Source organism: Macaca thibetana, chromosome 2, assembly GCF_024542745.1.
Source record: "Macaca thibetana thibetana isolate TM-01 chromosome 2, ASM2454274v1, whole genome shotgun sequence".
Lineage (NCBI taxonomy): Eukaryota > Metazoa > Chordata > Mammalia > Primates > Cercopithecidae > Macaca > Macaca thibetana.
Window position 1 is genome coordinate 33,665,967 of NC_065579.1, and position 17,981 is coordinate 33,683,947.

General features: G+C 35.7%; 1 protein-coding gene across 9 annotated transcripts in view; it reads left to right on the plus strand.

The window, feature by feature from the left end:
- Positions 1-17,981, plus strand: part of ATP2C1 (ATPase secretory pathway Ca2+ transporting 1) — a 178,846-nt gene that overhangs the window by 96,236 nt on the left and 64,629 nt on the right. For all 9 annotated transcript variants that reach the window (XM_050777766.1, XM_050777726.1, XM_050777735.1 and 6 more), the window contains 3 exons: positions 2,482-2,517; positions 5,656-5,717; positions 6,561-6,669. In XM_050777766.1, coding sequence (XP_050633723.1) covers positions 2,482-2,517; positions 5,656-5,717; positions 6,561-6,669 — 207 coding nt within the window. The remainder of the gene's footprint in view (positions 1-2,481; positions 2,518-5,655; positions 5,718-6,560; positions 6,670-17,981) is intronic.

Here is a 17,981-nt window from a genome sequence, read left to right on the forward strand (position 1 = left end):
GGGCTCAAGCTATCTTCTGCCTCAGCATCCTGAGTAGTTGGGACTACAGGTGTATGCTAACACCCCCAGCAATTTTACAAAATTTTTGTAAAGACAGGGTCTTGCTATGTTGCCCAGGCTGGTCTCAAACTCCTGGCCTCAAGTGATCCTCCCACCTTGGCCTCCCCAGAGTGTCAAAATTACAGGTGTGAGCAACTGGCTTAACTTCCGCTTTTATTATAGTTACAGTAATTTTGAGTAATGTTCAAAAGTCTGTGACTAGCACACATGAAAATTCTTTAGCAATGTGATAATTTTCACAGATACGAAATTTTATAATTATCTGATTAAATTTTAAATTTCTTTCACTTTGCAGTTGAGAATATATTTTGACGAGTTGTGAACTAAAGCCTGACATGTGGAATTAAAAATATTTCTTACAGTGCATGCTGTATTTACTGCATACATATACTATAGATGATTTTATTCTTTCTAGCTAGGTTATTCTAGCTTTCATTGAACTATTTTCTCATCTTTTTCCTTTTTGCCCCCTATCATTGTTATATAAAAAATTTGTAGCAAGTAAAAGCACTATGTTATGCTTAAGAACACTGTAGCTATTATTGAGGAGTTGCAGCTCTTGAACTATTTTGCTTGCAGTCTCCCAGAAATCCCTGAGACCTGTTCAAGGGGTATGTGTGGTCGCAACCATTTTAATAATACTAGAACATTATTTGTCTTTTAATTATAGACTTTTGGCATTAATGGCACGAAAACACTGGTGGGTGAAATTATTAGGGCCTTAGCACAAATCAAAGTAATAGCACCAAACTTTGTTAACAGTCCTTGTTTTCTTTCATGTTTCTCTTAAGAGTGTTCTTGATAAAGCAGTAAAAATTAATTTTATTAAATCTGGACCCTTGAGTACATACCTTCGTAGTAATTTGTGTAATGAAATGGGAAATATGCATGAAACTCTTTTGTATATTGAAATACAATGGTTGTCTTAAGGAATGGTGATTATTGTGAGGCAAACTAGCCGTGTACTTGAGAGACTGACTCACAGACAAACTATGGGTGTTAGGACTTGGGTAACCAGCAGATTCTTATTTTTGAAAGTGAGTTAAATGAGCGAATCAGACCAAGGAAAGGCAACTGGCAGAATTTGTTGCTAATGATAAAATTCAGATTTTCAAGCAATAATTACTGAGTTTTGGAAAATTTGTATGCACTCCTATGGGCTGGATAGTATCCCAGTATTTAAGACTTTATTCCAATTAGATCAGTAGTGATTTCAACAAATGTGTGTTTTTAAAAAAAAATTGTTAAGAAATGTGGTAATCTTGGGAAACATTTGGGGAATCTTGGGAAAGATTTGAATAACCAAGTGAACCAGTATTTCCCAGAAGACCAATGCATGATGTTACAAAATCTGAAATGGTAAAAGATCCGTTCAAATGCAAGATAGGTCAATGGATTTTGATATAATAGATTATGAAAAGTTCATCCATACAGTTTTATATTCTACATTGTAGATTACCTTTAAGTAACTAGTACTTGTTGAGTTTTGGTGTAGTAGCTAAGAAGAATATCCACAATCTTCTGAAAAATCTGTTAAAATACTCCTCCCTAGGCTGGGCGCGGTGGCTCATGCCTGTAATCCCAGCACTTTGGGAGGCCGAGGCAGGCGGATCACGAGGTCGGGAGATTGAGACCATCCTGGGTAACACAGTGAAACCCCGTCTCTACTAAACATACAAAAAAAAATTAGCCGGGTCTGGTGGCGGGCACCTGTAGTCCCAGCTCCTTGGGAAGCTGAGGCAGGAGAATGGCGTGAACCCAGAAGGCAGAGCTTGCAGTGAGCTGAGATCATGCCACTGCACTGCAGCCTGGGCGACAGCTCAAGACTCTGTCTCAAAAACAAAAACAAACAAACAAAAAAATATGCTCCTCCCTAAAAAAAATAAAAAATAAAAAATGCCCCTCCCTTTTCCACCTTATCTGTATGAGGCTGGATTTTCTTCATACACCTTAGCCCGAACAGTATGTTATAGTAGATGGAATACTAGCTTTCTCTAAAACACTGCTGTTTTTCTCACAATTTTTTTTGGAAAATTTATTTTTCATAAAGTTATTTGTGTTAACATGTAATGAGGTTTAAATTTTTTTAGATAAGTTAAGTAGAAATGAAAACTATTTGAAAAATTTAATATGGTAAATATCAGTATATATAACCCACTTAAACAAAAGCTAGTCCTCAATTTGTGAGAGCGTAAAAGGGTCCTGAGATCAAAAAGTTAGAGAAGCTGCCCTGGTAATGGCAAGCCACTGTAAACTGTTGGCTGCTTCCCCCACAGGCCTTAAGGTAAAGTGATTTTTTCTCCAGCTGATCTCAGTGTTTAAAATCTGTTGTTGTGGGACTGCAGATAGAGAAATAAAATAACAGTTAACAGTTACTTCTCAAGTTAATGTCTGATTTAAAAGCCTGTTTCTTTTGTTTAGGCAATACTTATCGTTGTTACAGTTGCCTTTGTTCAGGTAAGTACTCTATTTTGCCAACATGAAAATGGTGTGTTAATTGCTTAAAAATCAAGGTGTCTTGTTTTACCAGTAAAACCTACTGCTATTGGGGGGTTGTAATGCCCATCAGAACAACTTATTCTTTGTTTTCGAAATAATTTCAGATACAGACAACTCTTCAGGGAAGCTTGTGGTGGGACTAAGGAACTGCTTTCATTTAGGTAGTAAGATGAAGAAAATCTAGTTTTTTATTTGATAATGTTAAGGATAACTGAAGCAGATAGAAACAAAAAGCATAGTAATAGAAATAAAATCCAGCAGTAAGCTTTTTTATTTTTTCAATTAAAAAATTAGACCAGAGTTTATAGTTTTTTAACAGTTATGTTTTGATACCTACTAGAGCTAAGTCTAGATGAAACAAAAAAGTGTAGAATTAAAAGGTCGATCTATTATGTACCATTTGAAGAAAATTCCACAGGTTTCTGTGACTGATTCCCTTAGCCAAATGCTATACTTGTGTGCCGAATTTATTGCCTAACCTTATTTTATTTTTGAGTCTTTTTTGAGGAATTAAAATGGTTCTACTCATCGTTGGCATGACCTCCTCTCCCTTCCCTCTAAAACAATTTATCGTTCCTCCACAAAAGGGGTGTTGTGATCTGGATCAAAGTAATTGAAACAGTAAATAAAACGTTTGTAAAGTAGCCCCTTTTAAAAATTACTATGAATAATGTGGAGATAATGTCAAGATTTCTTTTAATAAGTACAGACATAAACAGAAATGTAGGCTTTTTTATGTTTATTTAAATATCTGAAGCTTCTGTAGATTTTAGAACAGTGTTTCACAATATCAGCAGATTTCCTTTTTAGCTAAAACATGGTTAACAAGAATAGAATTATTCTAGCTTAGGGAAAAATGTAATACTGTTGTATAAGCCTGAAGTTCATGCTGTTTTGAATCTGAAGCCTATTCATTGAGTGACTATGGTTGTTCTTACATCTATGATTTATTACGTGGATATTTCTTTTCACTATCCCAGCCTCTCAGGGTAATCTCTAACATAGTTGTTACTAGTTCTGTAGTAACCCAGTGTGGAAAGCCAGTTGGAATCAGATTGTTTGCAGCAGGTTTGTGACTATCAGGGTTCTGCTTTTAGGGGAATCTTCTTGCTTAGACAAATGTTGCCCATGGTCAGGTGGAGCTGGTTAGTCTAGCATAGGTCATTTCAGGCTAAGCATTATTCAAGGCAGCTCTTCATTCAGCCAAGTGAGTGGTATGACCCACTGGATGACTGGACCTTCTTGTGTCTTTAAGAATGTGTCAGATATGTGGAGTGCTCTACTTCAGAAGGATTCCTGCAAATAGTATCACTATGTATGGAAGACCTTAGTACCTTGTTCTCTTTGATCACTAGAAAGCCCCTGCTTTCAAAAAACACCACAAAACTGTGATTTTAACGTAAGTCAATATGGAATTTTACACAAGACAGTGTTGTTATATACATTAAATGCTATGGCTGAGACTATTAAATGTCTTCATGATAGGTACATTTGATGGAAACCTCACAAAAGGATGAAAACTTTATAAAAAGCCTGTTTTCAAATTGCTAGGTCTGATTCTTACACACATGTGACCCATCACCAAATATGCCTGTGAAACTAGCAAAATAATCTATAAACAAGTAAAAATCCTCTCCAAAAAGATCCTATTTATTGTCAGTTGAACTTATCATAATGCTTTAATCAAAAAGCTCTTTATCAAAAATGTATAAAAAATTCTTAATACTTTATCATTATTTGGTATTTGTGCTATATTACCTGTGTCTTAAGAGTGCTTTTTATATTCCTTTTTATATTTATGTTCTCCCTTTTTCCCGTGTGTCTTTGTAATCCCCATTTCCCACACCACTGTACTTCTTCCCAGCCATAAAAATAGCTAATTGTTTTAAATGGTCATAATGATGTCACCTTACAATAAATTTGAAAAATGACTTTTAGGCATTTATTAGGTTTTAGGTGGTATGTTTAATGATCATTTTGATAGAGAGGTATCTGTATAATTGTAGGGAGTAGAGGCTAAGAAACCAGAAGAGATAGGTAAAGATTGGGCAGCATCTATGTCATTTATTACTGGGATCTAGGATTGGTGGGTATTTTCTAGCATATTACAGAATTTTGGGGTAAACTTCCAAATTCCTTAATATCCTTCGTGTGTTTGGGGTGTTGTCTTATGATTTTTACATTTGTAGATTTTCCTTATATTTGTCACTCTAAGATTAAGTAGAGACTGATTATGTTCTAAGTTATTCTTACATAGCCTTGTGTTTTCTATTTGAAGTTTGTGATGGATAGGACATTTTGACTGGTATTAGCACTGCAGTCATTTCAAAACACTCCCAACCTTTCTACCTCCACTATTTGCGTCTCCCTCTTTTGACTTTAGATTAGAAGATTCTTTTGCTTACTGCAGACATGAGGCAAAAATAGCAGTGATGTGTGATGCAAGACTGCTCATGGAAATGTGGACTAAGTAGTAGTGTGAGTTGAAGGATGTTTCTGACCCTCAGCTATTTGTTATCTGGATTGAAGAAGGCTGGAAATCACATTGTTAGAACTCCTGAGAATTTTCCCTTTTGGATACACAGTTTGAATGGGAACTGAGTCTGTCAGTATAGAGCCAGCCACATCTTATTCCTTGTTTATCCCATGTTTGTTCTAAGCAAACTTACTTTGTAAACCACTGCTGTTAGCATGGGCTTAAATCCCTAAAGCAAATGTTGTTTACAGTTAATTTTCTTTGACTTCTGTGGTCATTAGACAGTTAACATAAGAGTATCTAAATTTTAAGGCTCAATAACCTAAAACTTTTAATGACTCAAATTATGTACTCTTTGGACATACTAGTCAGTTTTCATCTTTTTTCTAAATAACCTTAGGTTTGTACATTGAATATTAAAATGTAAAACTGAGAATATTTAATTATCAAAATTGATCTCTACAATTTAACATTTTAAAATAAGGGACAAGCTTTTCTGGGTAAGAATATAAGCACAAGTAAAGGAAAAGATGAGAATTGGGGGAAATTTTAAAATAATGATTGAGATGGAATATATTCATAGGAACAAAATTAAATTCTACTTTTTTTTGTTTGAATAGGAGTATCGTTCAGAAAAATCTCTTGAAGAATTGAGTAAACTTGTGCCACCAGAATGCCATTGGTATGATCCTTTTTTTGGTATGGATTTCCGCTTCTTTAAAAATAGAAGTTGAATGTGACTAGTACCGTATGTATTGTTATCCTCACTTTGTCTGAACATAAGGAAGACACTATTAATCTGACACAAAAAGTTCCTGGTCTCATTAATGTAGCAAAACTGTACCATTGAAAACTTTAAAGTCTGAGATTCTTGAGACATGGATGTATTTAACAGATTTTTTATTTTTTTTTGAGACATAGTCTGGCTCTGTCACCCAGGCTGGAGTGCAGTGGCACAATCTCGGCTCACTGCAAGCTCCACCTCCTGGGTTCACGCCATTCTCCTGCCTCAGACTCCTGTGTAGCTGGGACTACAGGCGCCCACCACCAAGCCCAGCTTATTTTTTGTATTTTTAGTAGAGGTGGGGTTTCACCATGTTAGCCAGGACGGTCTTGATCTCCTGACGTCGTGATCCACCTGTCTCGGCCTCCCAAAGTGTTGGGATTACAGGCGTGAGCCACAGTGCCTGGCTGTATTTAACGGATTGTGTGTATGTGTGTGTGTGTGTGCGCGCGTGCGTGCGCACAAGTATGTGCTAAACAGTGTTCTGGGTATAGAGATTCACAATCAAACAGACCCAGGTGATTCAAAAGGTTGCTTCAATTTGCACATTTTACATTTGAACAAGTAATTCGTTTTTCAAGTGATTTTCTGTCATCTTGGCATCTTAATTGTTTAGAAACAATCTTTTTCTTGGTTCTTATATTTGCCTTTTCCTCAGACAAGCCTACTGGAAATAATTTTTTAAGATAAGTTGCATGAATTTTTTTTTTTAACCATGGTTGTTTCTATTTCATGTTACAGTGTGCGCGAAGGAAAATTGGAGCATACACTTGCTCGAGACTTGGTTCCAGGTGATACAGTTTGCCTTTCTGTTGGGGACAGAGTTCCTGCTGACTTACGCTTGTTTGAGGTAAGTTTGGGGATCTGATTGTAATAAGTGAAAATACGGGGATGTAGATTAAAGGCTAAACATTGCCAGTTTTAGGGAATTAACACATAGTTGATTTGAAACATTTGGTATTCTACTTTAAAATGTGACATATATAAACTTTTTTTTTTCCTTAAAATATATCTGTCTCTAGCATCTTTTGAGGTGTCTGTTTAGTCAATCAGCAGATCTTTATAGAAACCTGCATGTTAGGGACTGTGGGAGATACAAAGATGATATGATAGAATACTTGTGACTAGGGAACATACTATGTGTACATAAATTACTCACCATAAAATAGAGCTCAGTAATTGAGTAAGAGAAGTTCAAAGAATAGGTTATAGACATTTAAAGAAGGGAGAGGTTCCACCTGATTTGAATGGGATCAGAATATGCCTCAGACCACATGGCTTTGACAGTGATAATTGAAGAGTAGTACTGGACAAAGATGGGGAAGACAATGAAGCAACACCATTCAGATCACTATAAACATTACAGTGTATGAAACTCTGCTGGGATATGGTAAGGATAGAAAATGTGTGATGGAATCAGATTTCAGAGGCCTTGGATACTAGGCTTAATTTCAGATTTTTTTGGTTAGGAATTACATTTTGAGGCTCCTGTGCAGTAGGCAAATAATGTTATCCTTAGTCTGGCTACAGTGTGTAGAATAGATTGAAGAACTGGAAAATGGTTTCAGAACCCGTTAGTATGCAGGTCTTATCCACCATTGGAATTAAGCTGTTTGTTAACACCTACAGAGCGGTCAGTCTTTAAATACTATGGCCAAAAGTTTGAGTGTTCTCATAGATGCTATAGAAGGCCTGAAAAACCTTTCAGACTATAGTGAGAACAAACTTGGCTTAATCTTTAAGCAGAGGCCTTTTTTCCAAATATTTGAAATTTATCCTTAGAAAGCTAGTGGATTGCTTTAATTGGGTGACCAGGAATAATTGACAATATTGCAAGTGCTATTAATTTTACTTCATTATCTTTTTTTGTCCTCTTTGAGGTCTTTTTAATGTTAATTCTTTTCTACTCTTCCCCTTTCCTTCAGTACCTAATATTTTGTCGATGACAATACTTTGAATTATTCTTCCTCAGAGATTAAGTAGTCTTGTCACTTGGCATAAATTATCTTCCCCCTCCCCCAGAAAACCCTAATTTCAATTCATGGAGTTGATGCCATTCTTTATTCTGGGCTGCTTCTCTTCCAGTTGAGAAGCAGAACTTCTCATTGGGATAGTTAGAAGACGGTGTTTCCCGTTTGCATGGTTCGAGAAGTATAATGATAGAAGCTTCAAGACACCATTAGGGCTTGCTAAAACTATTTTAGGGTTTTCATTTAACTAAGAGTTGATTGACTTGACAGTTAATTATTTCAAAGTTCACATGTAAACAGGAAAGAAAACCTGTCAGTATGGATTAGTATGTATTTTATCTACTCAGCAAATATATATTGAAGACATTATAAATTTTTTATTTTATTTTTATTTGTTTTTGAGACTGAGTCTCACTCTGTTGCTCAGGCTGGAGTGCAATGATGCAATCTCAGCTCACTGCAGTCTCCATCTCCCGGGTTCAAGCAATTCTCCTGCCTCAGGCTCCCAAGCAGCTGAGATTACAGGTGCCTGCCACCATGCCTGGCTAATTTTTTAGTATTTTTAGTAGAGACGGGGTTTTGCCGTGTTGGCCAGGCTGGTTTTGAGCTCCTGACCTCAGGTGATCCACCTGCCTCAGCCTCCCAAAGTGCTGGGATTACAGTCGTGAGCCACCGCTCCCGGCCGACATTGTGAATTTAATAAGAATTGTAAGCATATGTCTTGTGGAGTAATTTATTAGTTATTATTGTTTTCCCCATACTTGTTAACTTTGCAAGCACTTCATCAGCACATTTTATTCTGCAGTACTGTAGTTAGGTTGATTTTGTTCTAGTTAATCCACTTTTACAGATATAGTTGAATATTTTTTATTCTCTCTACCTTAATTCTGCCCTATTTGTTTTGCCTATTACCTGGTACCCCAAACAGACTTTTGCAACTACTTTGACTGCAGATTGAAATAACCTTCTTTAAAGAGTTGGGGGTCTTTTATCCTGCATCTAAATTTAAATGTACTGACTTAAGATATAGGCTGATAAAGTCAGTTTCTCTTCTGGATGTAGAAGCTGCTAGATTTTTGAAATTAAATTGGCTTATTGGAGTTTTGTTGGCTCAGTTTGGCTGTGGTGAGCTTTGGATAATTTTGTAAGGCTAGCTGGTCATTTAATACTACTGTATGAAATAAACTGTCATTTAGGGTTTAAAGGAACCAGAAAACTCCTTAGTCAGCTTTGGGATATCATTAATTTCCTCCAAAGCACATAGATTTCACTTTAGAGAAAGCAAGTGAACTTCTGCTATGTAGTTAGTTCCCTTACAGACTAGGCCTAAAGCCAGGGTTGCAACTTCAGTGTCATCATTTTGCAACTGTCATAAATTTTAGTGCTTTCAGATTTTGACTGTAAACTTGCCTGGGTCCTCAGCAACTTCTTGTTAGCGCATTCAGTGACCTGACTGCTGTACAACTTTTGTCTGGTACAACTTTTATCTTCATAAGCTGTGTCTTAACTTGGGCTGCTTTTAACAAAATACCATGCCATTTATTTTTCACAGTTACGGAGGCTGGAAGTTCAAGGTCAAGGTCTGGCACGGTTTGGTTTCTGGTGAGGACCCTTGCTAGCTTGAGATGGCTATCTTCTTGCAGTGTCCTCACGTGGCAGAGACACCAATTTCTCTCTCTTCCTCTTATACAGCCACTAATGGCATCATTAGGACTACTTCATGACCTCATCTAACCCTAATTACTTCCCAGGGTCCCATCTCCAAATACTATAACATTGACTGTAGAGCTACAGCACATGACTTTTTGGGATACATGGTTAAGACTGTAACAGGTTGAGACTGCCATTTTGTTTATACTTTTTAAAGACTAATATTGATAACCTAAGGAATTGTGTAGTTTTCCCCTTGCCTGTATCAGGTTTTCAGAAGCCAGTGGTTGAGTCAAGATAGTTTTCCCATGGTATCCACTAGGGATCGGTCCTAGTAGATCCACAGAGAGCAAAATCCAAAGATGCTCAAGTCCCTTATGTACAATTGAGTAGTATTTATATATAACCTTTGCACATTTTTCTGTATACTTTAAATCATCTCTAGATTACTTATAACTCCTAATAAAATATAAATGCTATGTCAACGGTTGTTATACTGTATTTAAAAACTTTTATATTGTTTTTTACTGTTGTATTTTTTGTATTTTTTAAATTATACTTTGAATATTTTCCGCCTGTGATTGGTTGAATCCACTGCTACAGAGGGAGGACTGTATGGTTGGTGGCAGTGGCGTTTCCAGCAGGAGCCTGAGAGGCATTGATGGAGCTAGGTTAGTAAAACTTAGAGAAATTGAGCTTTGGGCATGTTCTTTGTTTTTTTTTTCCCCCTGAGGGTTTTTATTTTAACTTTTAGTGTTATTTGAGAAGAGGCACCACTGGCCAGTTACTTGATGATAACCAATGGATTGGTCAGACAGTGACTTTAGATGAAGCAATCTTATTGACTGTGTATGCCTGGATAACAGTACATTTTATTTTTATTTTTATTTTATTTTTTATTATTATACTTTTAAGTTCTAGGGTACATGTGCACAACATGCAGGTTCGTTATATATGTATACATGTGCCATGTTGGTGTGCTGTACCCGTTAACTTGCATTTGCATTTACATTAGGTATATCTCCTAATGCTATGGCTCCCCCCCCCCCCCCCCACGACAGGCCCTGGTGTGTGATGTTCCCCACCCGGTGTCCAAGTGTTCGCATTGTTCAGTTCCCACCTATGAGTGAGAACATGCGGTGTTTGGTTTTGTGTCCTTGTGATATTTTGCTCAGAATGATGGTTTCCAGCTTCATCCATGTCCCTACAAAGGACATGAACTCCTCCTTTTTTATGGCCACGTAGTATTCCATGGTGTATATGTGCCACATTTTCTTAATTCAGTCTATCATTGAACAGTACATTTTGCCTTTGTGAAAACACAGCATATTTTTGATATTGTTCCAGGTAAAGTCTATATCAATATTTGATTAAAGAACTCTTTGTAAGAAAAAACAATGTGAGGGTCAGATGAAAAAAGGTTGTGGTTTTTTTTTGTTTGTTGTTTTGTCTTATGAAAATGTTATACCTCTCTGAACTATAACTTTCTAAGCCCAATAATACATTGCTTGAAATGATAGCAAGATTTTCTTTCACTTGAAGTTCTGAATAAGTCCTTTGACACTTTGCTTTGTGGTTCATATGCGTACAGTTGGCCCACATCATTTTTTTAAACCTGTTTATGATCTGATGATTTTCTAAATGTATCAGACTCCTTTCAGAGAATTACCACTTGGGCTAGCAGCCAAGATTAAGCTGTTTTTATGATACTGGATTACCAGGCCATTTTAATCTGGGCAGAAAGGTTAGTTCTATTAGGAGTCAGCATCTACTGAGGCCAAGCTCAGGAATTCGAACTTAAGAACACGCCAGTGGGCATTATATTGTGAGCCATTTTTCAATCTCATGAATCCTTGTACTTTGTTATAGTATAGCAGTTTGGCTCAGTGAGTAGTTTTTGGTGTCTTCAGGGCTTGCTCCTTTCTATTCCCTAGTTCTAAGGAGAAGTAAAAACCAAAGATAATGGGCATGATTGAGCCAGCACAGATATACTTTGGCTACCTGCCACCTGAAGGAGTCAGAAATAATCTCCTTGACTGGAACCCCATGTAGCCATTATGTTTGTATTAGTGAGGCTCACATTCTTGCACCGTCTGTTGTTAAGACCCACTAACAAGCAGCTTCCTCCACGTTGGGTAAATCCATTACCAGAGCAATCATTCTGTGTCAAGCATTCTGATTTCCTGAGTTAATAAAATACATGTTCCATTTACTCAATGAAAAAATATTCTGGTAAAACCCAGGTTACAATTCTGATTTGGTTTGGTATGCTTTTTCAAAAAATAATCTTTTCAAATATTTGATAAAATGTAAGCATATAGTGGTATTTTAAATTTACTTATGTTGGTAATGAAGCTAATTTAGGCAATTGTAATCCATTTCTTAGGAAATCGGTCTGTTATGAAACCATTTTCACCATTTAGCACATATTTGAAAACCATGTACGGCACATTGTACCAGGCTTCAGGGCTTAGAAGTGAAAAAGATAGTTTGTGCCCTCCCCATTGGCAGACACCAACTTGCAAACAACTGTGATTCAAAGAATGATACGTGTCTGCTCATGAAATGAATTGACCATGTGAGCTTAGGCAAGCCACTTGATTTTTTCAGGCCTGTTCTGTCACTGTGACATAGAGTTGCCCTAGAGCAATGCATTCCAACTTCTAATGTGCATAGGAGTCAGCTGGGCTCTGTTTTGGCAGGTGTGGGGTGGGGCCTGAGATTCTGCATACTTAACCAGCTTTTAGACCATGCCAAAAGCTCTAGTCCATCCACCACATTTAAAAAAAAAAAAACATATTAAAACAGCTTTATTAAGATATAATGTGCATATCATACAGTTCACATATTTAAGGTGTATCCTTCAGTGGTTTTCAGTATATTCACAGTTGTACACCCATCACTACCATCTAATTATAGAGCATTTTCATCACTCTCAAAATAAAACCCTTACCTTTTAGCTTTCATTCTGTATTTTCCCTGCCTCTAGCAGCCACTAATCACTTGCCACTGAAATACATTTGCCTATTCTGGACATTTCATATAAGTAGAATCACATAATATGTAGTCTTTCATGTCTGGCCTCTTTCATTTAACATAATGTTTTTAGGTACTCCATTCAAGTATGTCATTGTTTTTTACTGCCAAAGAATTTTCCATTGTAAGGATTTATATCACATAGTTGGTGAATTTAATCCATTTACACTTACAGGGATTGCTGATAGGAAAGGACTTCTGTTGTTACTTGTTTCCTATTTGCGTTATCTTTTTATGTTCCTCAATTTCTCCATTGTGCCCTTCTTTGTGTGTGTTTTTTTTTACACCCCTCTGATTGATTTTTTTTTTGATGTACCTTTTTTATTTCCTCGAGTTCTTTTCTCTGCATACTTTTTACTTATTTTCTTAGTGATTACATGTGGATTACAGTGAACATCCTAATCTTAAAACAATTTAGTTTGAAGTGATACCAACTTTGCTTCAGTAGCATACAAAATTGTACAGCCCACACCTCCCTCATCTTTGTTATTGTTGCAAATGACATCTTTATGCATTCTGTGCCCATTAATATAGATTTATAAGCATTTTATGCATTTATACATTTTTAATTATATAGGAAGCAAACACAGGAGTCATGAACTCAACATACATATGTTTACCTACATAGTTAGCTTCATTGGAATTCTTTATGTCTTCATATGGCTTTGAGTTACTTTCTGCTTTCTTATTTCAGCCTAAAGGGCTGTCTCTTAGCATTTCTTATGAGTCAGGTCTGACTAGTGATGAACTTTTTTAGCTTTTGTTTATTTAGGAATTTAAAAATTTCTCCTTCATTTTTAAAAGGTAATGTTGCCAGATAGAAAATTATTGGTTGACAGTTTTTTTTCTGAATATTGTAAATGTCTGTTCTTTTTGACCTCTGTGTTTTCTGATTAGGAATAAGCTATTAATCTTAATGAAAATTCTGTTATGTGATAAGTTGTTACTGTGGCTGTTTTCAAGATTCTGTCTTTATCTTTCAATGGTTTGATTAGAATGTGTCTCATTGTGGATGTCTTTGAGTTTATTCTATTTGGATTTCATTGAGCTCCTTGGTTGTGTAGATTTATGTCTTTCATCAAGTTGGGGAAGTGTTCAGCCATTTTATCTTCAGCTATTTCTGTCACCTCATTTTTCCTTCTGAGATTGTACTGGCATACCTCATTTTATCATGCTTCAAAGATAATGCATTTTAAAAAATATATTAATAGATTTGTGGCAACCCTGTGTCAGGCAAGTCTGTTGGCGCCATTTTTCCAACAGCATGGTGCTCACTTTGTGTCTCTGTGTCACATTTTGGTAATTCTCACAGTATTTCAAACTTTTTCAATATTATGTCTATTATGGCGATCTGTAATCAGTGATCTTTGCTGTTACTGTTAAAATTGTTTTGGGGCACCATTAACTATGTTCATGTAAGACCATGAATGTAATCAATAAATGTTGCATGTTTTCTGACTGCTGCATTGTCCAACTGCTGTTTCCCTCTCCTTGGACTTTCCTGTTCTCTGAGAAACAACAATATGGAAATTAAGCCAATTAGTAACCCTACAGTGGCCTCTTAAGTGTTCAAGTGAAGGAAATATCACGTCTTTCACTTTAAGTCAAAAGCTAGAAATAATTAAGCTTAGTGAGGAATGCATGTCAAAAGCTAAGATAGGCTGAAAGCTAGGCCTCTTGCCTCAAACAATTAGCCAAGTTGTGAATGCAAAGAAAAAGTTTTTGAAGGAAATTAAAAGTGCTGTTCCAGTGAACACACAAATGATAAGAAGTAAAACATCCTTATTGTGGATATGAAGAAAGTTTGAAAGGTTTTGGTAAAACGTAAAAGCAGCCACAATATTCCCTTAAACCAAACCTAATCCAGAGCAGGACCATAACTCTCTTCAGTTCTATGAAGGCTGAGAGAAGTGAGGAAGCTGCCAAAGGAAAGTTTGAAGCTTGCAGAGGTTGGTTCATGAGGTTTAAGTAAAGAAGCCATCTCTATAACATATAAGGGCAAGATGAAGCAGCAGATGTTGGTGGAGAAGCTGCAGCAAGTTACTCAGAAGATGTAGCTAAGATCATTGAGGAAGGTGGTTATACCGAACGTTTTCAATGTAGATGAAACAGCTGTATCTTCTGAATAACTTTTTCTGTATACTCGAATCAGAAAGTTAGCAATTTATGTAAGCATTTACCACGGGATAAAATTAATTTCATGTATTGTTTTCAGTAATACATAACACTTGGTTGGTTTGGCTTTGAGTGTTAATAAGTTATATACATGAAGATTTTAAATTACGTTTTCTTCATTTGCATAAACAGTGAGGTATCTTAATTTTTGAAAGCAGAAGTAAGACATTTTGTGATCAGGCAGCTACAGGTGAATATTTTGGAAGATTGTTTCTGGGGAGAGAAATCCATTTCTAATTTGCTTTTTAATGATTTGCTTTTAATTCTAGACTGGAGAGGTGATTGCCTTATCAGTATACTGTATGTCAAACAGTTCTTTAGCTTAAGAAATTATTTGTAGCTGCCAGTTGTTCCATGTTAACCTGAATTTTTAAAAGTACTTTCTGCCTTTCAGGAAACCTTTGTGACTGGCATTTGATTTCTTTCTCCCTAGTGTTTTATGTGAATAATAATCTTGTGAATTTTTCCAATCATTTTTATTGTGTAGCTATTAAATATTTAGACTGTGGATTATATAGTCATCTTGATTCTTATTATATTCTGATTTTTGAACTGCTTTATAGCATATTCACACCTCCACCAGAGTGCTTGAAGAAGAATGAAAGTGAAAATCGGTTTTCTTGTTCATTAACAGGTCTTCTGAGGGTTTAGTACTTCAACTTTTGGCTAGGTGTCATGGGGCTGTCTGATTCTTTGATTTCACTTTATCCTACCTTTCCCTCTCTCATGAATGCAATGAATAATGACTGTAATATCTTTCTTCTCAGATGAATTAAATTGTGACTTTATTAAACTGTAATAGGCTTGCCTCATTTATTAAATTCCACCTTTTCTTTCCCTCTACTCCCTCAAAACGACTTCCTAGGAAAACTCTTGCAATCACTATTAAGAGAAGATAACTTGTGACTTAGAAAGTGTTCGTATTCAACAGATAGTTAAAATCTTTGCAGATCAGGACATTGTAAGATTTAGACACATTTCATGTTAATTTCAGTTTTAGTTACAAATTTATAATGATATAGAAAAAAATTAGGGTCCTGAGCCCCTTTTTCTTCCACATTAGCTTGTCTATTACACCAGACAAGGGCTCTCTTAAGTGATTATTGTTCTGAGGCTGAAACCAAAGAGCTAGGTCGGTACAGAGCCATGAAATCATGCTTTTCCTCTTTTTAAAAACAGCAGATTAAAAAAAAAATTCCTTCTCTATTAGTCACTTCATGTTAGTATTTATCCATGTTTAAGATTTACATTTAAAGCAAAAGTCTTCAAAGGGAAAACATGAGTTTTACGTCTCTTAGGGAAGGAATTCTGTAAATTTCTACAAGTATTTATTTTTAAATATTAGTCGATCTCTTTTCTAGTTAAGATCTTGGAAAATTACGTGCAACTCTGATTGTTGTAACAAGCATTAAAGATGAGCTTGCTAAATAAAATGAACCTTATATAAATTTACTTGTAATTCAGAAAATACATAATATTTTTCATAAATTTGCTTTATGTGTTATACCTGTCTTTTTCTATAAGTGGTTACAAAATTGGGGAGGAGAAATAATTTGTAGATTGATCCTCTAAATAAGAGGAATCTGGAGTTAAAATCTTTCAACACTGGAATTTTATCTGCATAGCGTTCTACCTCTATAATGTTGGGTGAGTTACTTAACCTTTCAGTGCCTGTAAAGCAGGGATAATAATAGTAATTACTTGCCTCATAGGAGTTGTTAGTAGGATTAAATGTGATAATTTAGCATAGGTATGTGGCATAGTGCCTAGCAGATTGTAAGCAATGAAATGTCAGCCGATTTTTAGTATTGGCATTATCTTTGAAGAAAGGCCCATTTTAAGATTTGTTTCTCTTGCCTTGCTAATAAATGTGTTAGTGTGAAAAGTTAAATAGTTTCAAGGTTAACGTGGAAAGAAAAGTCAAATAAATATGTTCCTTTAATAAAGAAAAATTCACTTGCCTTTGAACATGGCAGGTGTTTTTTAAATCTTCAGTTGGGTTAAGGTAATGAACCCAAATTTATTAACTGGTTTGTGTTTGTATACACAATTAATGTTAAATGCAAAATCCTTTAACGTCTAAAGGACTATTGATCTGTGTTTTAAAGAATAATTTTTGTAAGCTTATTTTGATACGAAAATGCATTCCATTGTCATACTATTTAAACTTTTGGGAAATGCTATCACAATTTTGTCTCTTTGGAGTTATATTTATTTTCATGATGAATATTTTAAAACTTACAATCTAATGTAAACTCTTATTTTTGCAGTTACGTGTTTGCCTAACACACAAACACACCAAGCATGTTCCTGCCCCCAAGGTCTTTGTACTTTTTGTTCCCTTTACGGGAAATCCACTCTCCCTAATTATGGCCCAGCCTTCGAGCTCTCAGGTCTATCAGGGCTCTGCAGAGGATTACCTGGTTTTGGGGAATGTTTTCTTCTAAAGTGTGACTCTATCTTCATTATGTTTGTTGTTTTCCCCCACCTGGCATTATATATTATATACTTGTGCTTGTTTAAAATCACTTTCCCATTAATATCCAAGGATAGAAACTTTGTTTTCTTCACTGCTGATTCTCCTACTGTGTGTGATAAAGTACAGGGCATGGTACATTGTAAGCAGTAATAAATATTTGTTAAGTGAATGTAGGAATGTTGTTGGTCAAATTAAAACAGTTTTGTTGCGGAGATGAAGATTCTGTGAACCAATTTTTAATAATAATTTTACATGAGGTTATTTGAGGTTTTTATGCTCAGAAATGAACCATTTTAAAAGATGTAATTTATAACTTTTCACCCCCCGCCAAAAAAAAAGAAAAAGAAGATATAAATTTAACATACATAGTGTGAACTGAGAATTAAGAAAGACCTGATTGAGAATACTGACTCAACTTAAAATAGCAGTGATACTGTGCAGTAATTTATCCTGTTTTCTTTCCAGGAACTTGCTCAGTGCCTAACACTGATAGTCAATAAATGTTGGGTGAATGAATGAGCCTGTAAAATCAGTAAAGTCATGAACTAATTCCTAGTTTGTTAAAGAGTACCCTAAGGACCCTTGAATAATTGCTTCTGGAATAAAATGGATGGAAGTTTGCAACAGAATCACCTGGAGGGCTTGTAAATACAGTCTGTTAGGTTGACTTTCTCTACCTTGTGTTGGAGGTGGAGCAAAGGACTCTTCTAACAAGTTCTGAGGTAGTGGATGTGATGCTGTCCTCCGTTGAGAACCGTTGCTGTATACCTTTATTCCTGTTGAGGTGATTCACATTAATGTATTGAAGGTTTTGAGAAGCACTGCAGTAGAGGAAGCTGTTTAACTCTTAAC